At 39.0% G+C, this 24559-nt stretch overlaps 1 protein-coding gene across 2 annotated transcripts in view; it reads right to left on the bottom strand.

The window, feature by feature from the left end:
- The window catches only part of LOC126281652 (putative inorganic phosphate cotransporter), a 257128-nt gene that overhangs the window by 199284 nt on the left and 33285 nt on the right, over nt 1–24559 (bottom strand). For both annotated transcript variants that reach the window (XM_049980793.1, XM_049980802.1), the window contains 2 exons: nt 20227–20457; nt 1558–1645 (listed from right to left, as the gene is read on the bottom strand). In XM_049980793.1, coding sequence (XP_049836750.1) covers nt 1558–1645; nt 20227–20457 — 319 coding nt within the window. The remainder of the gene's footprint in view (nt 1–1557; nt 1646–20226; nt 20458–24559) is intronic.

The following is a 24559-nucleotide window of genomic DNA, read 5'->3' on the forward strand; positions in this document are numbered from 1 at the left end:
GATGCTTAAAAAATGCATCTTTACAGGCATCAGTGCTTCTGCCCACTTGTATAACACTGTTCGTACAGTGTTGTTACGCCTGCTAATTTCATTGCCTGTATACCTTCTTATTATGGGTTCTAGCCGCATTGAACCAAATAACTAAGCATTATGTCTATTGAAGCCCCACTGCTCCAGAATGACTTGTTTATACTCTGTATAAGCTTCTTCCCAATCTGTTGAAACACGTTTTTAGAACATTTACAGGAAGCCCCACCTAAATTTCTCGCCTGGACCACTATACCTTCTTTTGTAGTTTCCTCAAGTACACTATTACTTGCAAGTTTCTTCTGTTGGTGTTTCTTCACTAGCTTTTTTCTTTTTCTTGATGTTTGCATTGTGACGTCTTTAACCCTAGGGTCGGTTCTGTTGCGATCGTCTTCATTCTATTAAGAAATTTTTTTGTATGGGTAGTGTAATATTAAAAAAGTGCTGTTAGCCAATGAAATGGTAACCCCATAAATAATAAGATGAATAAAATATTAACCCACAAATACGAGAATATTTCTTTTTGTAAATATCCCACGATTTACTGAGGACAATGTAGGTGCATTGAAAGACGTGTTGACTCTATAGTCGTATCAAGATCTTGTAAAAATGTTGAATATGGAAATAAAAGAAGGTAGCCTAACTAGGTAGCACAAAGATAATGGTAACCAGCAAATAACAACACGATGTGGAAAACAAAACTTACTTGACTTGCATTAGAATTAATATAAGCAGAATCTTCCTTCTCCTCATTTCAATTGAAATCTTGGTCATTAGTGTCATCATCAAAACAGTCGGAATCACCACACAATTCACTTAAAATTACAAAAATATCACTATTTCCCTCACTGCAATCTGCTGCTGCCTCCATTTTGAATTTGTGTGTTACCATTGTTTCTCACCGGCGTATGTGGATTCCCACAGAAAAAAAATCAAGATTGTGCTACCATTACAGTGAGGGAACTTCTTATACTTTTGTAATTTTAAGTGAATTGTGTGGTGATTACAATGATTCTGACCTTTTTGATGATGACATTAACACTCTAGGTTTCAATTCAAACTAGGAGACGGATGATTCTGCTTATTTCCACATCATGCTGTTATTTGCTGGTTACCATTGTCTTTGTGCTAGCTAGTTAGGCTATGTATTTTATTTCCATATTCAGCATTTTTACAAGATTTTGAACGAAGATAGTCAAAGCGTCTTTCAATGCAACTACATTGTCCTCAGTTAATCATGGGATGTTTACAAAAAGTAATATTCTCAATAAGATGAACTCGTTACACCACCTAGCGTAGATCAGGGTTACCATTGTCTAACTATACTAGGTTTGAAAAATTCAAATTTGAGGGTCACCATTGTCTTTTTCCATATTTTGCAGGTGCAACATAGTGGAATGTTTCTCATACTTTTCACTGAGCTAGTAAAAGATTTCTCAAAACTGTCCATACATCTTTCACTTTTGTTCAAACTATATACACATAAAACCGTTACAATCAAATTAAATAAGCATACTGAACATATGTCACCTGTGTAAACAGCTGTTCCCAAAACATCACTTTCTTTGGGTGGGATCCATTTTGCCAGCAAGGAATGTGTGCATGGGAATACGAAACCCTAAAATACCAAGGAAACGTATGGTAAGACAAAATTTAGGGAAAAAGAAACATCGCAACAGTACTGTCGTTACCAGAGATGAAACGGATAGCTCTTTGACGGGATACCAGTTGTCTGGCCGTCCTGTTAGCTGGATGTTCAACCGATATTCGGTGGAACATTTTCAAGGAGCAAGTCGTAACGTGATGAGTGAGCGAGCCCACAGAGGTCAGGCGCAGACAATCCGGCAGATTCGGGTGAATTCGGGCATCGTCGTTCATTAATGAAGCGAATGTATGACATATCGATTGAGTGACTCAGCTATTTGATTTCTTATAAAACGTGATATCTTTTAACTTTCTGTAATTTGATCTTATATCTGAAAATGATTTGTTCCTTGGAAGTTGAATCATAAAAATTCTCATCGGTAAATGAGAGATCGGCCGTATGGTAAATGAAATTTTTCGTAGAGGGCAAGTAAGAAAAAAGTACATAAGTAGCAACAAACTAGTTTCTCTTCTCTTATTTTGAATTGTTTTATTACACTGATCAACAAGATGTTTGCCCATGTATGTGATTGCTGATATAGTTAAGTGGGTTTCTGTTTATCGAATTTTCAGTTTATTTAAAGTTGTTTTGGATACGTACATGGTTTTTACAAAATGTAGTTATAAGAAACCACTTAAAGTAATAGAAAATATCTAATATACCTTAAGCCTAATGACATATTGTTTTTCTCCAATAGCTACTTCAGCCATGAAAAATCACTTGAGAACGGAACATCCAGGGAAATTTCAAGCAAAGTTACAGCCTCCCTCGGCGCTTCACCGTTTTCAGCCACCCTCAACACAAATTCGTCTTCAACAAAAATAACTATGCTACAATCTTTTGAAAGCAAATTGATTTGGGTCGTACACAACGTAAAAGGCAAAAAATATTATTATTTAATACAGATATGATTGCACTATACAATGAACCGTTGTCTACCATAGAAAGGACCGGATTTACAAGAATCCTAGAACAAGCTTCATATCGCAGCTGAAACATGGAGTTCTTGGTATGAAGCCTTATCAAGATTCTCGAGATGGAGAAAACACAGTAAAGACGCTTACATAACTCTAGCGTGTTGGGTATACTGGGACAGCAACTCATTTTCAGATTGTGATGTAACAAGAGAGAGCCAGAGTTGCAACTAAAATGGATGTTGTAAGGCTTCGTGATTTTGTACACCTTACATGTCAGGTGCCTCAGTTGTATGTGTCATCTATAGTGTTCCAAGACTCTGGCTTTGCACATGGGAGGGGCTTTTGTGTGTATGTTTCACTTGTTTGAGATTTAGTAGATGTGGCATCGAGACTGACGAGAATACCTCCCTTGCGTAAATTTGCATCCGTAAGTTATATAGAAACAGGATGGAAGCGTCACTGGATGGAAGGCAAATTTTAGTTAGCCACACTGTAACACCATGGCCTGCAAAACCGCACCCTAGCCAAGGTCATGCGCAAGTGGTTGACACGACAGAGAACTGGAGGAAGAACACTACATCACATCGGCGGCGCATGAGGATGCAACTTACCACTCTTGAGGATGATGGAGTGTTAATAAGGGGGTAACAGACATCGATGTTCACTTGAAAGCCAGCCACTTAAAAGACTCTGTAGTTATTAAGCCATTTGCTGATTGGGCAGCCACGACAACTAGAAATGGAAGAGCGACTTCCATTGGCTGTTCTATCTAGTGTCCAGCAACACTGTAGAAATGTATTGTGCTGAATCTTTTACTTGGCAAACTTGGTTAGTTTGAGATTGGCTGCAGCCCAAAAACCGGTCACGGACTAAATAAACATCAATTTTAATTTTAGCTCTGGCTGCCTCTTCTTGTGTCACAAAGATGCTTTATTCTGTCGCATATCGCAGAGATATTTTCCACAGAAAAATGCATTTACTCATTAATGATAAAGACAAAGTTGTTTTGGAGGCTGAGTATAATTCTTCTAGATGTTCCGTCAATTCGCTTCAGAGGATTGTAACTAAGTCATTGAAGGTCCAATATGAAATAGAAGGAGAAGATATGAGCAGGGGAGGGAATTCCATCTTTTATGTGGTAGAGCGCCTATTGAAACCAAAACAGGCTACGTCACTGCATGTGGCTATTCATGATACGCTTATTAATTTGATGTCTCATGAGTAGTTGTTAATGGAGAAGTGAGCTAAGCTTTTGTAGAACTTGAAGAAATAACAAAATTAAGTTCTCGTATCCCCTGCCTATCCCTAGTAAAAGTGCATGTTATGACATTAAATCAGTATGTATGGGAGGTTGAAACAGCACAAAAGACCTCTAACTCACGGCAGACGAGAGCTGGACTAGAAAGTCGTTTCAGCTTAAATGAATATCCAGATTACTTGACAGCAAGCTTCCTACATGTAAAATTCAGCACGGATTGCTTGGGGATTGTTGAAACTGAAAGAGCTCAACACATGGTCTTACACGAATTCTGCGAAGAATTTTCCACCAGTAGCAATGCCAGTTGATAGAAGTAGAGCAGACAAGGTTGAATCAACTATGACCCGTAAAGCTCACGACACTTTTTGGGATTTCTTTAATTTGTTGATAATGAAAATAATAATAGTCAGTTTGATGGTCAAGAAGCAAACACGAGTGGAAGTGAGATTAACTGTTATCTGAAGATAGTTCGAATCATTCACGAAAATGATCTTGGCATTTCGTTGTCAGCTAATGCCGCGCAATGCCAGAATTTGATAAAGCTGCCAGAATTTATCTATAAGTGGCTTGCAACTGTGTCAATAGTATGAATACTAATTTATCCTTTTGTTAAAATAAAAAAAATGTGAAGATATTCCACATTTACTCTCTTAAGAGTATCTTGTATGTGAGCTAAATAAAATCAATTATTACATTTTCATAGTTTATGGAAAACCCAGTATCCTTCAGATTATGGCCTACAATCTGGTATCCAGCCAGATAGTAAACTGCGCCAGACAGGACTGATACTGGATAGTTGTTCCATATCCGTTTCATCTCCAGTCACTATCATTGACCCTTAAAATAATGATTTCTACTTCTTGTTATATTAATATCATAAAATGAGATTTTATGTGTCACATGCAATGATTTACTGTGAAACGCTTACAGCGTATCAAACAAACTCTAATTTCTTCCTCATTGAATTAGATTATCAGTAAAGATAGGCGTTTCCTCTTAGCAGTAGGACTACATAAGAATTAAATGAATGGAAGTAACTTTAATAGAGATATATTTGCTAAAGAATTATGTAATATAATATAATACAATTATCAAAGAATAATATATGTTTTTAATTTTTATTAAATATTGTACAAAGAAATTAAGGTAAAGACATTGAATTTTGACTGATATTTAACTTTTTCCGACTATACAAGTTTCAGAATTCTTGCAGATGCACAAACAAATTGAAATGTAGATCAATAATTTTAAAAATTGTGATGTATGATATTTTTGCTTTTTTTCTCGCATGTGATTGTACAACACTGCAGTAAAACAGTAAGTATGACTGTTCTGTACATTGGTGGTAAGTTACCGAATAAAATCCAAATAATCAGATATCTATGATCTCATTTTCTTAGTAATCACTTTTTTCACTTCCATCCTTTCTAGTTAATTGCGATAAATTTCTAATTTCTTACATAACTAAAAGAAGGAATATGATTTGGAACTGAAGATACCTTTGGAAACAAATTGACGATTCTAAGTTCTGTTAATTCTGATACTTTTAGAAAGATGTCTATAAGAAGTGCAAAAAGTTTGACAAATGAATAATAAAATTAATCAAGTTGTTCTGAATAAAGATAATGTGTTTCTATGTTTAAAGAAGAGTGTAGGTGATTCGCATATCGCATTTTAGGAATATTTCTCTAGAACTGTCGTGAACATTTGAATGAAGACTTTTTCCATTTAGGGTTAAAGACATATAAGTAATTAAATATCAACTGCTGTGTGTATGAAAGATCGTCACTTGAGAAAGACTCGAGCGATTTAGCTGATTTTTCTGTTCTGTTCATTACTGCTGGGACAAGGTTTGTATGAAAGAACATGTGCGGAAAATCCACCTGAAAAGTCGGAAATTTGGATGATATTTTTGTATGAAAATCTTGATGGAAAAAAACATGGAGGTCGATTTGACAGTTAAGCTGCACATTAATTGATAAAAAGTTTGACAGTTCCGCTTTTGCATGTTTTCATAACAATGACAATGTTCGCATTGAATATTGATATGTAACAAAAAAAAATACAATTGAAAGCGATAATTTGGTATGTTACTGGTGGTGATAAAATCTTTGGTATGTTGCAAAGACTGAATTCACATCAGTTCGTGGTATTTTGGTGTGTTACAAACATTTGACTTCAGTTTTTGGTTAATTTCTTTGGCAAAAATGCCATCAATGTGGTGTTGAAATATCGATTGGCTTATACGCAGCGTAAATCAACCACATGGTCGTCGACTCAATGAGACTGACAAAGATCGTAGACAGCGCTTGAAGGCAAAACGAATAAGAATTTCTCGAGCGAGATCCATTATGACTCCGTAACATCGGATACAATCAAGTTCGCGATAAGTCACACAAATCTCAGGGCTGTAAATTCAACTAAATACTTAGGGAGTATAATTACAAATAACCTATATTGGAACGACCACATAGGTAATATTGTGGGTAGAGTAAACCAAAGACTGCGATTCATTGGAAGAACACTTATAAGGTGCAACAGGTCTACCAAAGAGAGTGCTTACACTACGCTTGTCCGCCCTATTCTGGAGTACTGCTGTGCGGTGTGGGATCCACATCAGGTGGGACTGACGGATGACATCGAAAAAGTACAAAGAAGGGCAGCTCGTTTTGTATTATCGCGAAATAGAAGAGATAGTGTCACAGACATGATGCATGAATTGGAGTGGAAATCATTAAAACAAATGTGTTTTTCGTTGTGACGGGATCTTCTCATGAAATTTCAATCACCAGTTTTCTCCTACGATTGCGAAAACATTCTGTTGGCACCCACCTACATAGGAAGAAAAGATCATCATCATAAAATAATTTTCTCTTTTAATTGCTGCTGTCTTTACTCTCTCTCAACACCTATACACCGTATTCTTTTATCTCCCCTTCCCTATAACCCATTCTTCGTTCTGAAAACAGTCCTTTCTTATCTCTCGGTCCTAAGATAAAACAAACTATGGCACACATCTAAGTAAGCAATACTTTGCAAGCCTTTCACTCTTGTATTTTGCACTTCAGCCCTTCTATTCATTCCCACATCCCGCCCTCCTTCCTGTCACGAGACTATTGACATCTGCATCTACATCCAAATGAATACTCTGCAATTCATAATTTTGTGCTTGGCAGGGGGTTCTGTGACCTGGTGGATTAATCTTGTATTGATGTGCAAAACGTGTAGGTTCACATCTCACGTCAGGCGTAGATTTTTAACACACTCAAGTAACTCTCCTGCACCTCTAGTAACTCCAAGTGCAGAACGCCACTAAGCTCAATAGTTCAATATCCTCAGTAAAGATAACATCCCTTTGCTGCCGACTGGGACAGAGCGGCAATCGTTTGAGCTGTGACAGATGGAGAAACCCCGGAAGGCACAGACTCTGTCACCGGAAAGCCGTCATAAACTAGAAAACGTATTTCGTTTGATGAACCAATGGCCATGTAAGTTCACGAAGCTCTTACTTTATTTGAAACTGAGACGTTGAAAATTGTGGTGCTGGACTGGGAGTCGAATTCGATTTCACTGTGTTCCCCAAGACTGCAAACTCTTCTGGGCCTCCTCGAAAGGCACGTATCTGGTTTCGAATCCTGATCGGCACAAAATATTCATTATTTCATTTCAAGCCCTAGCATGTGCACTCCGAGCTACTAGTAAAAATTACTTGCATTTTCAACGTCTCTTCGCGCGGTGTCAGCTGTAACATGTTTGATTCAACTCAGAGCCACATGATGAACTCCTTATTACAACTTTACAAGATCAAACGTTTCCTTACATATTTTCAAGTTTATTCCTCTCCATCCTACTGGCGGAAACGAATTTGTGTTTGAAGTTGTGTTCGTTGTGTTCACCAACGACGATATGTTGTGGATTCAACTTCTAGCCAGCTGAGTATTTTCCATTACATCATTGAAAGTACAAAGATGCCACTCCTAGCTATTATTGGAAAGGAATTTGATAGTTTAAGTGTCTTCATGACCACGTGTGGGGGTTTGAATTCCATTCAGTACACAACGTTTCGCCGCTTGATGTCGAACTAAACATGCGCACATCTCGCTACCGGTGAACCAAAATAGCTATTTATCGTCTGTTCCTGGCTACAAAACGACGGCGCTAGATGCTGAGCTCGAATCCCAGTCAGGCAAAAACAATTCTACCGTCATTTAAGGTAACAGCATCTCGCTATTGGTGTAAACATTTGATATTTAACTTCTGATTTTACGTACTTCGTTAACAATCCGATTAGGTGCTGGGTTCGCATTCCCTGTCACAAGCTTTACATAATGGCATTTCAATTTTAAACATGAACATACCTTGTTCCTTGTGAATGACACCATATTAAACGTCGTTGGGGGTAGTTCCCAGGTAGGTAACTGTTATGACAGGATTCCCAGTTCAGTACAAACATTTTCGTCATTTATTATCAGGATCTGAATTGATTACTGATACTGGTGCAAACGTCTACACTTCACGTCTCTTTATGCCTAGTGATCGGGTCTCAATAAGCCACAAACAAAGCTTAGCTTGGTGGGAAATGGCTGTAGCTGTTGGGTTTGAATCCAGGTCCAGAACGACGACGTTGGTCATGTCATTTAAAGTTCAAATTTGTGTACACGTTGCTGTTGATGTGTTACGAGAACAATGATATTACTGGTGATTCACTGTTAATTTTGAGATTTCCGTAGAGTGCTTGTTGCCGTTAATCGCGTTTTTATACTGGTTCGTCCAATATCCAGTTTCCATAGCCACTCGCCGTTGAGCGACGTTCAGCACGTGGATGGAAAACCTTTTCGAGAGTGAAAAACTTTTTCCAATTGCCATACAGCTTTGTAACTCCATATATTGTCTCAAGTATTTAATTTTGATTAAGGATTACTGTGCGATATATGCAAAATATTGCGTTTTCTCAGATCTTTTAGAATGTCATTTGTTGTAATTAAGTTTAGTTTATGAGTGTTATGGGGCGTCTCATCGCTAAGAACGTGTTTTCTAATATGTTTTGTATGACGATATTAGTTGACGCTTAGACTGACTGCCATAAAGACTTTTGGTCTCTAGTAGTCTCTTGCGGTACCCACTGTGTGTAGTCAAACCACTGTACCCCATGGGGTTTTGGTGATTAGAGGACCTGCAACACAGCTACATTATGTTGGTTGTATTCGGCGGTGACCCACTTTTTTTGCTGTCAAGTGTACGTCAACACAGAAATGGGTCGTCTGACATATAAAGTTTAAATCAGAAAAAATTGCATACAGCAGAATACATTCATCTGCTTGATATCATGAATGTAGCTGGAAATGCAAACAATGCCGGCCGACTACAATTTTGTCGGTGATATATGTTACAAGCGCCAATACGGTCGACCAGACTAATTCATCACTTTGACTTGCAACGCAAAATGGATCGAAATCACGTAGCTGCTACTACTTGTCAGCAGTCCAGAGATCACCACGATATTGCACCACGAGTATTCATAAGGCGCCTTCAGACTTCTTTACCAGATATCATGTCTTTAGGGACGTGCGATATTCCAAGTACTCTGGGGACTGGCAGAGAATAAGACTGCGCCATGCACATATTCTCCTGTGGACGATCGAGAAAATAAGAACGAATGAATTTGACGCTTTCATTTGCGCGTTAATTCCGGATCCCGAAAAAGATCCAGGTTGTCTGAGGTACTGACTACGAATACGATTCATGGACAGCATGGCGATGACAACTGTGAATCACTGTGCTTGATCGAAAACAAATGCTCCAATCGTTATCCGCGTCTTTATTGGCTGACACATTCGTAGGCAGTGACGGTTACCCCCTATATTGTTGTCTCTCTGCACAGGATAACGACATAGCAATAACGCTGGAAATCAAAAATAAGGACGTTGTAGTTGGCAATAGCTGGATTCTTCCATAAAAGCCTCTAATTTTCAAAAGATTCAAATTGCATTGCAATGTTTAGTACTTCAATTCTGTCAGATCCATCAAATAAGTACGTCATGAAATGAAGCGACATGGCTGTATTTGATATTGGAGCTCCTGGTGCCAACGATGAAGTTTCGGAATATCAGATGAGAACATATGGCAGGAGCAATTAGGCAGTTTGGAGAATCTTTTTCATTCTCCATACGTGACCGTCACCCCACTGTGGGCCATTAACCCGTTCACCTCAAGAGTGGACAACAAGTTTATTTCATGGCAGCAAACGCAGCGCAGAGAGTGACAACGCTGACAAGCTTCTTCACGAAATGCGCAAGTCATCCATTTGCAAGAACACTACTTTACTCGGAGACGCCTAGTTTTTTCACGTAGAACGTGTCATCAAAAAAATTCCCATGTCAGAAACACCGAAAACCTGTTCCTGGATACGTGAATGTTTACTCAACCAACGGATTGGCTATTCGAGCAATGAAAAATGTTTTAATCTACGTTTGTTATTGTTTAATGTTCGTGGACCGAATTCATTTGAATTTTTAAGAACTGTCAATGGCGTATTGTGTGCTATATATCGACAAGTCTGTCAATGTTTATACTTGCTCAAGGATGAGATTCATTGAGATCACACAGTCGCTGATGCTGTTATTTCGTGTACTGCGCATCAAATGCGGTTACTTTTTGCCATCACATAGAACATGCTTTTCGTCGGATCCACTTCATTTGTGGGACAAATACAAAGACAATATGGCTGAAGACATCCTGCATCGAGTGCGTACGACAAAAGCTGATCACGAACTTGAATTTTACCCAAAGAACTACAACGAGGCATTGACTTCTGGAGAGGATTTGTGGCAGATGCGTTCCGGAAAGATGTTGCACGACTTAGGAATACCAGCACCGAATCGCCCCATGCACGCTCCACTCAATCGAGAAATTGAACGAGAACGGAAATACGATCTCGATGCTTTGAGTCAGTCAGTGCGAACACAGGTCCTACTTTTGAATCATCAGCAGAAAACCGAGTACGAAATATTGATGACAGCAGTCAACGACAGGTATGGAGAAACCTTCTGCCTCGATGCATCTGGAGGAACGTTCATAATTTCATTCAGTTTAGCTTCGATTAGCGCACAAAATCTAATAGCTCTGGCAGTAGCAACATTTGGGATCTCTGTAAAATTGTTAGGATGACGAACAGTTTATTCTGCACTCAAACTGCCACTGAATTTGCAAACGATAAATAAGTCGACCTGCAACACTCGCAAAAATTCAGCAACGGCAAAACTACCACAGAATTACGAAATAATCATTTGGGGTGAGTGTAGAGCAGCGCACAAACAAGCATTGGGATCTACATCTACATCTACATCTACGTGATTACTCTGCTATTCACAGTAAAGTGCCTGGCAGAGGGTTCAATGGACCACCTTCAATCTGTATCTTTACCGTGAAACGTCCTCTTAGAAAAATTATCTAATTACTGTGCTGATAAATCTCTTACATTATTTGATTTTCAAACAGCTGAGCAAAACTGAACGTACCCAGACATTTCGCTCTTTACCTATTCTGATCAACACTATACTGACACACAATATTTTTTAGCGCAACGCAATCTGACTTTCAATAATCCCTACAAAAGAATGGCCCTGACTAACATTAACCTACACCTTTCACAAATCACCTCACAAAAATCTTCATTACTCGAACTACTGCAATACAGCGAGCGCCACTACTGCCAGCTAAATAAAAGATTCAAACTACTGAAGGCACTAAATACTGATAGACATAGTTAGCAAATGTAAGATTTTGATAGAGAACAAACAATGTATTTACCTTAATATTGTTCAAAAGTCATAATATATATAGCAGTTCATGACATCCATTCTTACAAATGTACTGTTTCTGATGGACACACGTCCAGATCATCCGCTCTAAAACTCCGCCATCTCACTTCCCCACATCCACCGCCAATGGCGGCTCATCTCCAACTGTGCAACGCTACGCGCTGTTAACAGCCAACTGCCCAACACTACAATAGCAAATTCCAACAATGCCACCCAGCCACAGACTGCACACAGCACAGCCAGTGCTTTTCATACAGAGCGCTATGTGGGGCGGTGGCGTTACCAATATAAGAACCTAAACAGCCTACTTACAACCTTTCAACTCTCAAACGGCGTGCGGGAAAAGCGAGAACTTAAATTTTTCTGTGCGAGCAATGATTTTATTTTATCGTGATGATTATTTTATCGTGAGCCCTATGTAGGTGTGTGCCAACAGAATGTTTTCGCAATAGGAGGAAAAAACTGGCGACTGAAATTTCATGAGATGATCCCGTCGCAACAAAAACGCCTTTACGCGATTTCTCGGCGTATTCCACTGATGAATTCTTCTCAGGTTATCAACCGAGTGGTGGCGTCGTCTCGTCGCAACGTTCCAATGATTTTCGTACCCATTATCTTCGCCTCCCCTATTTCTCGATAATACAAAACGAGTTGCCCTTCTGTGTACTTTTCCGATGCCATCCGTCAGTCCCACCTGATGCGCATCCCACACCGCACATCAATACTCCAGAATAGGGCGGACAAGCGTGGTGTAAGCAGTCTCTTTAATAGATCTGTTGCACCTTCTAAGTGTTCTGTCAATGAATCACAATCTTTGGTTTGCTCTACCATCAACATTATCTACGTGATCGTTCCAGTTTAGGTTATTTGTAATTGTGATTCCCAAGTATTTACCTAAATTTACAGCCCTCAGATTCGTGTGACTTATCGCTTACCCGAAATTTAGCTTATTTCATTTCGTACTCTTCTTTATAATTCACACTTTTCTTTATTCAGTCTCAATGGCCACTTTTCGTACCATACAGATATCTTATGTAATCATTTTGCAATTCGTTTTGGTCATCTGATGACTTTACAAGACGGTATTTGACAGCATCATCTGCAAACAATCTAAGACGGCTACTCAGATTGTCTCCAATGTCGTTAATATGGATCAGGAACAACAGAGGGCCTATAACACTTCCTTGGCAAACGCCGGATATTACTTCTGTTTTACTCGATGACTTTCTGTCTATTACTACGAACTGTAACCTTTCTGACAGGAAATCACGAATCCAGCAGCACAACTGAAGCGATATTCCGTTGGCACGCTCTTTTGGTTAGAAGCCTCTTTTGAGGAACGGTGTCGAAATCCTTCTGGAAATCTAAAAATATGGAATCAATTTGATATCCCCTGTCGATAGCACTCATTACTTCATGAGTATAAAGAGCTAGTTGTATTTCGCAAGAACGATCTTTTCTGGATCCGTGCTGACTATGTGTCAATAAATAGTTTTCTTCGAGTTACTTCTTAATTTTCGAACACAGTATATGTTCCAAAACCCTACTGCAAATAGAAGTTAGTGATATAGGCCTGTAATTCAGCGGATTACTCCTACTTCCCTTTTTGGGTATTGGTGTGACTTGAACAGTTTAAAGTCTTTAGTTATGGATCTTTCTGTGAACGATTCGTTGCATATAACTGCTAAATATGGAGCTATTGTATCAGGATACTGTGAGAGGCACCTGACTGGTACACAATTTGGACTGGAGACCTTGGTTTATTAAGTGATTTAAGATGCTTCATTACACCAAAGATATTTCTATGTTTCTCATCTTGGCAGTTGTTCTTCATTGGAATTCAGGAATATTTACTTCGTCTTCTTCGGTGAAGGAGTTTCGGAACACCATGTTTAATAATTAAGCTTTAGTAGCACTGTCATCAGTGACTTCACCGTTGTTATCGCGCAGCGAAGGTATTGATTACGCCTTACCACTGGTGTGCTTTATGTATGACCAGAATCTCTTTGGATTTGCTGCCAGATTTCGAGGCATAATATCGTTGTCGAAATTATTAAAAGCGTCTTGCATTGAAGTACGTGCTATATTTCGAACTTCTGCAAAACTTTGCCAGTTTTGGAGATTTTGCGTTCTTTTAAATTTGGCATGATTTTTTCGCTGCTTCTGCAACAAAGATCTGACCCTTTTTGTATGCCATGGGGAATCAGTACCACCACTTATTAATTTTTGGGGTACATATCTGTCAATTTCTGCCGATACTATCTCTTTGAAATCATTCCACATATTTTCTACACTTACATTATCAGATCGGAAGGAGTGAATAGAGGCTCTTAAAAAGGCGTTAAGAGCATTTTTATCGGCTTTTTTAAATAGATATACTTTGCGCTTCTTTTTGATGGTTGTAGGAGTTACAGTATTCAGCCTAGCAGCAACTGCTTTGTGCTCGCTTATCCCTGTATTCATCACGATACTCACTATTTGTCCAGGATTATTTGTTGCTATGAGATCAAATATGCTTTTCCAACCATTTACACTTCGAGTGAGCGCATGAACTAATTGTTCAAAATAATTTTCTGAGAAAGCATTCAATGCATTTTTCGGTTGACGTTTTATGCTTGCCGCCGGCTTTAAACGTGTAATTTTTCCAGCATATCGAGGGTAGATTGAAGACTCCACCGACTATAATTGTATGAGTGGGTACCTGTATGAAATGAGACTCACGTTTTCCTTGAACTGTTGAGCAACTATATCTTCAGAGTCGGGGGTCGGTGAAACGATCCAATTAATAGTATAGTTCGATTCTCAGGTATAACCTCTAGCTTCGCAGGAACTATGTACTTCAATTTCGCTACAAGGCAAACTACTTCTGACAGCAGTAAATACTCCACCACCAATTGTATTTAATCTATCCTTTTTGCGCAGTGTTAGATCGTTTGAAAAAAAAAATCGGCTGAACTTATTTCCGGCTTTAGTCAGCTTCCTTTACCTATAACTATTTGAGCTTCAGTGCTTTCTATTGGGGCTTGGAGCTCTGGTTCTTTCCCAACACTGCTACTACAATTTACGACTACAATACCGATCGTTTCTACAACTACCTTACTGTGTTTTACCTGCTCTGTTTTAGACGGACGCCCTTGCTATGATTCCCTGAGACCCCCTAATCTAAAAAACCGCCCAGTCCCTTCCACACAGTCCCCGCTACCCGTGTAGCCACCTCCTGTGTGTAGTGGACTCCTCACCTATTAAGTAGAACCCAGAAACCCACCACCCGAAGGCGCAAGTCAAGGAATCTGCAGCCTACACGGTCACAGAATTGCCTGAGACGCTGATTCAGACCCTCCACTCGGCTGTGCACGAAAGGACCACAGTCGGTTCTATCGACGATGCTGCAAATGGTGAGCTTTGCCTTAATCTCGCAAGCAAGACTGGTCGTCTTAACCATTTCAGCTTGACGCCCGAAATCAGAAAGAATTTCCTCAAATCCAAAGCGACACTCATCATTGGTACCGACATGAGTCACCAACTGCAGCTGGCTGCACCCTGTACTATTCATGACATCCGGAAGCACCATTTTCACATCCAGAGTGACTCCCCCCGGTATGCACATAGAGTGCACATTTGCTTCCTTCCTCACCTTGTCAGCTACGTTCTTAAGGTGCCTCATTACGCGCCTAACGCTGGAGCTCCCAACTACCAGCAAATCCACTCTCTGTGAATGGCCAGACCTTGCAGGCCGAGAAGCTTCCTCTGGAACAGGGTAGATGACTGCATCCAGCTTAGTGAAACCGTCAGCCATAGATAACATCCGAAACCTATTCATCAAGCGAACGAGGGAGGCTGTATGATCGGCCCCTTTGAAAGTTTTTCGCTGCCTGCCAGACCTTAGAAAGACCTCCCACTCGACCACAAGTGAAGGGTCGACCTCAGTGCAGGCAGTACCTGGGGTGGCCACAGCAGTGGATTGATTGGGGCACACAGGGGGCGGGATCGACATCCATCACATCCCTGCGTCCGACCTCCCCACATCGATGCCCCTTGGCAGTAGTCTCAAGCCTGGAGCTGTGAGCGAAGGGTCGCCAACTCAGCTCACATCTGTACACAATACTCACAGTTCCTAACCATTACTGCAGTCGCTCTTGTTCTAAGCTCGTAAAAATATGTAACAAACGAATGGTGTACTCGGCTTATTAGCAGGAGGAATTCGAAGTGCTCTCTCACTGACGATATAACCGACACTGAGGTAGACTAACCAAAACAAACAAAAGCCTATACGATACGAGGGTCGTTAACAACGGTGGTACTGTATGCTACGGTGTTATTAAAATTAAAATAAAAGGTTGTACCCAGTAAGCACTAGACCATGCAAGAAATCACAAAAATGATAATTGCAACGGTATCTGAAAATAAGACACTCGTGTTGGAGGCTCGTAAAAATATATAACAAATGAACGGTACACTAGCCTCATTAGCAGCGGTACCACGAGGTGCTCTGTCTCTGACGGTCTATGAGACACTCGATTGAATGTTGAAAGATTTGCACAATAATCTGGACCCCTTTTAAGGCACGGTGGTTCTGTTTGCCCTCGGTTTCCTCCAAACGCTGCCGGTCATTCCAAGATCAACAGTTGGTGTTGTAATAAACATTTGCTTGAAGTCATCGACTTTGTACAGGTACGTGATACTCTCAAGTTAACAACAAATATGCGACTTGCATTACAAAATGACGGATCAGCAGGAGTGTTTTCCAAGCAATTACTAGACACTGGCAAAAGAAAAATTCCGGTTGACGCTTCCACTGTCGTCATTTCGTTTACAGTTATTTTTTTCAGTTCACAACATCAAAAGAAGATTGATCCACAAAGTTTTCCGTAATATTGCTGATAATCCCAAAAATTGTTTGGTTGAGGGAACAAGCCTCTTTGGCAACGAAAGATAAGAACTTAGACACTATGAACATAAAAATTTAGTCAAATCTCAGGAAAAATTGCATTCGTTTAATTCTATCGATTCCATTACGGATCCAGATGAAGTCTGTAGTTATGCAACTGAGTTCCTGGAATGCCAGCAGTCAATTTGCAGCTCAAGGTCGGCTCGGTGATAATCATGTTGTGCAGTCTGAACAAGCCGAAACTGTGCAGTGGAACAATATTAGCTGTGAAGCTGATGAACAACGTGACTAGAGCAATGATAATCGTAGGAAAGTTCAATGGCAACGCTGTTGTGATTCGAGGAATACCTCTGATTCCAACTGACTTGCCGTGATCTGTTCCCATTTCGCCTTACATTCGCCATGACGATTAATAAATAACGACAGTCCTCGGAAGTGTGTGGAATAGGTCTTGAATTGGCGTGTTTTCCTTTGGGCAGCTGTACATGGGGTGCTCAGAGACGGTTCACCATCGGCGGTAGGCGTTTTTTCTCCGCACGGAAAGAATAAAAATATAGTTCATCACCATACTCGTGATGGCTGGGTGTTGTGTGCTGTCCTTAGGTTAGTTAGGTTTAAGTAGTTCTAAGTTCTAGGGGACTGATGACCATAGATGTTAAGTCCCATAGTTCTCAGAGCCATTTGAACCATTTGAGCCATCACCAAACGTTGCACTGAACGCAATAAAAACACCGAAAAATTATTGTCAACACAATGAATTCCGAGCTATGTCATTTCAGTAAATTCATTATCTTACTGAAATTGGTTTGTTTCATTTTTCACAAGTTCACGGAAAGATTTGATTGTATAAATCCCTCCTCGACAGACAGACACACAGACCGACAATCCACAGCCTCAACCACTGGCGATTTATAGACAAGATAAACAATAAACACTTTATGTTACACCGGCTCCGAGAAAGAACATGTTAAGCTGTGCTGTGAAAATATGTGGTTTTGTTTTCCTTTACGCAGTCTTCTTAACAGAAAACAAGGAAGCAGTGTTTATGGATAACTTTATAATCCTACTTGTTCGCAGCTTAAATCCATGTGAAACGCTGTCGTTAGAGATATTATCCCCACGTATCCAGGAGCTGAAAAGGTCTCTTTCCTACAAAGTTTGCTAAGGATTCCAGCCGATTTACCTACTCATTTTGACTTCTGTTCCCAAAGATTCCGATATAACAACAATAAATAATGTCAGAGAGCGGGGGGAGGAGGTGGACGGAGAAGAGGATGATAATGGTTATACAGAACGGAAAGGAAAATATAGACGGAAGGAGATGATCGTCAAGGAGAGTGTGGGATAAGGGAAGTACAGGGAGCAGTGTGAAGGTGATGGACAAAGATGGCAGTAGGAGGAGGAGATGGACAAAGGGAGGGGGAGGAGGAGAGGGATGTAGAGAGAGGAGGGGAGAAGAAGATTAGGACGTATATCCAGTTCTCATAGATATTTAGCAACTGCCGGTTTCGCTAGTCTTCATTATTAAAAGAAAGAAATTTCTTTATTAAATAAAAAAAACTTCCAGCCCAGAATGAAAAAAAAAGACTTCGTTCAAACCATTAATCTCGGCTCGGAAACAACTTAAAGACAAAAATTAAGAATTTAAATATTTGAATCATGGAAGGCACAAAAGTAAACTAATCTTTTCTTGCTCTCATATGTACTAGGCTTTCGGTATATAATTCTGGATTCGTCATAAACGGTTTCACATGTAAATCAGGAATTGGAAACGATGGCACAAAAGTCTATAAAACGTAAGGAAAAGTACAAATCTTTATTTTGAGAATGGTACAGTTAATGTGTGCTTATTTATTCTAATATTGGAGAGTAAAAATGATAATTAACTGGCAAGAAGGGTACGGACAACTTCAAAATAGTTGTACTTTCACCTGAGATAATTTATATGGCTGTAATAGCATTTAAAATTTGGGTGCTCTCGTAGGTGAAGCTAGAAGTTTAGATCTTGAAATGAAAGAAATGAAAGTTAAACACTGCTGAAACTGGAAAGAGTCTGTAAGGTTTTCTGTGGATCATCCAGTAGTAAGTTTCCCTATTTTATTTCCCTATTTTATTTCCCAAACCATGACATGCGAGGACTGGCAAGTTCGACTGGTCACACTGGCTTACCAAGTTTACCGCATTATCTTGCCAGTATGCCGCCAGTTAGAACGGAGCTACCACTAGAAAGTTCGCCGACTTGAGAGCTGCGCTCTGTTATTCAGTTTTCTGCAGCAAACCCACAAGCCACTGTCGATATATATCGGGACTTAAACCTCTGTCTATGGGAAAGGTTGTGTGAGCATTCGCATGACAATCAGACGTGAGTCCATCATTCCGCATCTGAGACGAGGCATCAGAGCACGGTGTGGAAGAAATGTGGCGAAGGTCACACATTCCACAGAGAATGTAATGTCAGTCCTGTTTTGATGCTTTCAGAGGTCGTTACCCGTTCACTACCTGCCTCACAACACCGCAATTAATGCAGGGAAGTACTGCAATGTCTTGAAGAATGTGCTAGATGCTATCGTACGAAAACGTGGTGAATTCTTGCCTCTCCCTTCATTAAAATGGTCGGCATCTGACCTAGGAAACGTCCACTGAGAAGTGTTCCCGCATCCTCCATATTCACCAGATTTTGCCACAAATGATTTTCATAATCGCCCTCAATTCAAAGATCTCCCGAAGATACGCACTTCAACACCGGTGATGAAGTCACATTCACAGTGAAGAACTGGTTACGAGAGCAGGACCCAACATGGTACAACAGTGGCTTGAAAAAGAACTCCGGTCATGTTACCAAAAACGCTTGGAAAACATATCGACTATGTAGAAAAGAAACAGAAGCATTACACAAAGTCAATAAAATTATTTCAACATGATAAACTGTCTGTAATTTTTTTGTAAAAGTAGAGAAACTTGCTAATTGGACACGCCTCATAGTTTTTAATCAAGGATTTTCAGGTTTTATGCATTGTTACGATACTGCTGTAAATATTTCTAGATATTCGTAACAAAGATGTAATTTTTCCGTGTAAAAGTGGATAAATCACGAAGATCAAATTTATGGTAGTGCCCAAATTTCAAATCTACTCACAAAGCACAATTCTTATGCAAATCAAGTTGGGCATAGTGTTGTGCAATCAGCCTGCTCCCTAGACTTCTTACGTGAGGTACTTGTTTGTGTTTCTCTATACCCAAGTATTGCTGCCACGCCTACGCCTTGCTCACTTCTACAGGATGCTTCTGCAACTATCTCAAGCTATGCTGGTTAGATTCATGTTTTGTGTGGAAACCTGTTTTGCATCATGCATATCTATAGACCGTACTGGTATCGTGTAAGCCAGAGGCATACTGTAGGTCCCACACATGTTCCATGTCATGTCTTGCAGCATCATATGTGTCTGCACATATGTATCATGTGTCACAGCGATGCCAAGACATGTCCCAGTCCACAACTTAATATTGTGATTCATATTGTTCATGGATCTTAACATGTTGGCATGAGTGAGAGTCGTATTATCTGCAAAACGTGAGGCTGTCAAGTGTGTTAATGTAGTTATCTGTGTGCTGAAAGCGGGACAAATACTACACGAATAGTGCCTTCCTGGTAAGGTTGTCAAGCCACATACCTGAGCGAGACCCATGATTACTCTGAACGCACACACTAGCACCACACCGCCAGTGTCTGCAGCCACCTCTGTGAGCAAGGTGAGGATACCGGAGAGGATGATCGAGGCCGAAAACAAGTTCTTCGAGTTGAACCTGTCCGCTGCCCACCCAGCAGGCGCCATCATCACCACATAGCCCCAGAAGAATGAGCTCAGGATGGTGCTCGTCTCGGATTGGCTCCAGCCATAGTCCTTTGGACAAATTAAGAAAACCATTCTCTTATCTTTGCTTATTCAGTATTTTGTCTACATGTGAGAAGTGGTTTTATGGTGTTGACTTAATAGATGTTGCAGGATAATCGTCAGCATACCTTCAGGGTGAAAGAGTAAACAAGGCGAGCCAGACATTATTCAAGACTCAACGCTAGTGACGAAACAACTATGGAGCCACTGAGATGTCTATAACTCAATTTAGTTGAATTTGTAACAGGGACCCAGACTACGGCCAAGTATCAGGAAGTAAAGAAGCAGGTATTTATCGTAATATGGAGAAAAGCACATCTGGACAGTTGACACAACCAAGTCCTTGTTTGAGAACTAAGGTAGTCTATAGACATTATTTCCTAACCCAGTTTTCTCAGCATCCCAAACATAATTCGATTATACTCCATTACCGACGTTTTATTTAACGTTTTTTCAAGAAAGTATCCATTCAGTTCAACTGATCGTCAAATTTTATTGAAGTTCCTGCAGAGCTACAGATCAATTTACAAACCCTAAGGTTTTTATTTCTTTAACTTTAATTCGTGTTATACCAACGTTTGATATTTTCATTTCCTTTTCCAGCACCAGTGACAATGTTGTGGCCTGTTTAGCCACACCTCGTATATCAGTGCGTTGATGCATAAGTAACTTGACAAGCGTCATGTCCTGAAATAACCAAGTTCCCTCGGAGCAGTATTCCCATTGTTCTTGCAGACAGGCCGGAATACCACTTTCCCAGTGAGTTGCATGTGGTAGTAGGGGCTTCGAAAAGCCGCAAACAGACGCTACATATTCAATCTGCCAACTTTTGTATTCCATATTTTTATTATAGAACTAAATTCTACTCTTTCAGAAAAAGTTCCATAATCGATTATCGATTACTGAAGAAAAGTCGTTCGCGATGCATTGCAACATACTCTTTGACACTTAGCTAGAGTAACACAACCTAAATTTCATTTTCTAAACGTGAGACATGTATATAACAGCAGAAGAATATTACTGACTACTTGCTGATTCCGTAGATACCGTACAATCCTTCAGGAATTGTATTTTAGGGTTCCTATAAGATATCCGTTTTCCTAGTTTTCTAAGCAGTTCCTTACCTCATATTTTGTTAACGTGAATTGAGAATCTATCAGAATTAGAGTTCACAATAGTACAATAGGTTTCAGGAAGGGATCTACACATCTGGCTCCTTTCAAAACTTTTTTCCTCGATTTTCTTCATAGCTGATATTAAAGCAACGATTTTATTGACAGAAGGTGGCATTTTCCACTTTTGCTGTATTAATTTTATTTATTTACAACTAGTTTCAGCTTCCAGGCCAGTCTTTAGTGATTTTGTGGTTCTGTATAAAATACGATATATTATATTACCTCCATAGATAGAAATATAATGGTGTAACTGCAACAGAAAACTGAAATGAGAGCGTCTTTGAATTTTTTCTATTCATTTTGGTTCACAAATATTGCCTTCGTTTTTGACGGCATGACATTTACACAGGTGTTACACTGATGCAATATAAAGTCCTGAGCATGGAATAACTAGAACAATAATTTCACCAAAAAGTTGTATATTTATTTGTGTAGAAAACAAATTTTAAAAATAATAAGAAAAATAATAGTATGGGAAATGATATAAAATAAAATAGAAGTAAATATTGACGTGTATGGTGATGTGAGATCATATTTCAAAATTTCATTTTATTGTCTAGATGATCTCTGATTGGTGATTAGCAGAATGTAACTGAAGTTATCCAGTAATTTTGTATTCTGAAGATCTATATACTCATTAAGAAGTGTATCAGGCTGATTTTTTAAATGACTGGATATTTCGATTTCTTCTGAGGTATTCATTTGCTTCCATTTCTTAGCATAATGTACAATTTGGATCTTTCCATTAATGGTTTTGAATGTAAGTTGCTTAGGATATGTACTGACATTATTACATTTTTGTGCTCTTTGAAATGTACCCAAAAGTTTCTACAAATTTCTTCAATGTATACTCTGTCACAATCATCACATCAAATTTTGTGAATCTCTGACATTAAATGGGTCTGTTGCAGTATGTTTATGTCACTAATATTGTTTTCAGTATGGGACCTAATTTTGATATTTGTATTTTTAAAGGTTTTGGCTGTTTCATTTCAAATGTTTCTTTTTAAGTGCCATACAACAAATTTTTTGTTTAGCTCCTTCTCTTTCTACAGTAATTTTATTTCGTTCTGATTTTTGCTTGATTTACTTTTTCTATGTATATTTTTATTTATCTGCTGTTTGAAATAATGTTTTTCGGATAAATTTTCTGGTATCGCTAATTCTTGTTTCGTCTCATCTTTTTCATGTTGAAAATTTATTTCCATATCATTGAGCGAAAATTTATCTTCTATGCGTTTCTGTATAATTAACTGATTAGTGTGCCTGCAATTGGTTTTCAAAAAATTTTCAAATTTGTTCTGTGAATTTCCTGTTTATGTCAAATGTAAGATGTTAATGCAGTTATTTACTTCAATTTCATTGGTACATTTCATTTTGTGATTCATTCTATTTAGTTGTAAATGCATGGTATCAATATCTTCATTTTACTGTAAGTAGAATTAATGTGTCATCGACATAACCCAGGTACTATAAGATTTTGCCTGTTGTATCTTTAAATTTCACAGAACTCCTTACTTGAATGAATGTTAGCTGAGGTTCCTGTCATGCAATTACCCATAGCACTAAAATATTTGGTTGACAGTATGAATAATCTTGAAAGCAAAAATAGTTATATGAAAGACTGAGTCATAACAGTTGAATGAACATTAGGGTTACAGCTGTAATCATTTACTTGTATTTAATTACATTATTTTCAACTATATTAATGGTTTCCTAAACAAGAATATCTGTGTAAAGATAAATGATGTCAGAAGGAACCAGTATATTGTTATCAGGAACATATTTAATTTTTATTTGATTAATTAATTAATGTGTATTTTTGGTGTGTATTTATTTTCATATGTGTGGAGCTTGTTGTGTAAATAACTGACTTTTTTGATTATAAATAGGAGGGACTGTCAATACCACTGACAATAAGATTCATAGGTATGTACTTTTTATGGATTTTTGATTGCACTCATAATGCTGGAAATTTTGGGGTTGAGAACTATGCATTCCTTTGCCTTTTTGTCACTGAAGATAAAATTGAAATTTTGACAACTTCCTTGATATGTGCATTGAATTTGTTTACAGGATCATGTTTTAACTTTGTTACGTCATGGTTTACAAAAAACTCATGAATTTTATTGATATAGTCATTTTTTAATATTATGATGGTTGAATTAAAAGTAATTCCTCCACCATCGTTCATTGGGTTTGAATGGGAATGTTTTAATAAATCAAATGCAGATATAATCCTCAGAATGTGATCTTTAATTACCAATATTCTCTTTTCCACATAATCAGCAGCCAATCGGTTACATTTCTGCCAACGATGAACAAGTTTTCTGAAGCCATCATGGAAGAAGTCTACACTCTGTTTCCACAACCACAGTTTCACAGTTGTCTCAGTGTCTTTATCAGAAGCATAAGGATGTCCCCACAGATCGTCTTTCATGATCAGGAACAGATGGAAGACAGATGGTACTAAATCTGGACTGTTTGGAGGATGCCATATGATGATGAGATTCAGTCTCTGAAGTTTTTCTGTGGTGGCATTTGAAGTGTGTGCTTTGGCATTGTCATACTGCAGGAAAACATTTCCCTTTTCCCTTCGGACCCTTGTTAGCGGTCATTCCATAGTTCACAGCATTGTGATGTAATGCTCGGAATATTTTGTTGTTCCACGATCAAGCAAATCAACATGAATAACACCATCTGCTGTGGCCATGATTTTTCCAGCTGAGGTCTGCATCTTGAATTTATTTTTCTGGAGCGAGTCTTGTGTCGATATTCCATAGATGGAGATTTCGTCTCCGGCTCGTAATGGTGTACCCACGTTTCACCTCCTGTCACAACTTAATGGAGAAAGGAGTCACCTTCATTCTTGTAACACAAGAGGAGTTCCTGGCAAATTTCAAGTCTGTGTGCTTTCATTTAAGGAGTCCGCATCT

The sequence above is a fragment of the Schistocerca gregaria genome, chromosome 1, assembly GCF_023897955.1.
Source record: "Schistocerca gregaria isolate iqSchGreg1 chromosome 1, iqSchGreg1.2, whole genome shotgun sequence".
NCBI classification, from domain to species: domain Eukaryota; kingdom Metazoa; phylum Arthropoda; class Insecta; order Orthoptera; family Acrididae; genus Schistocerca; species Schistocerca gregaria.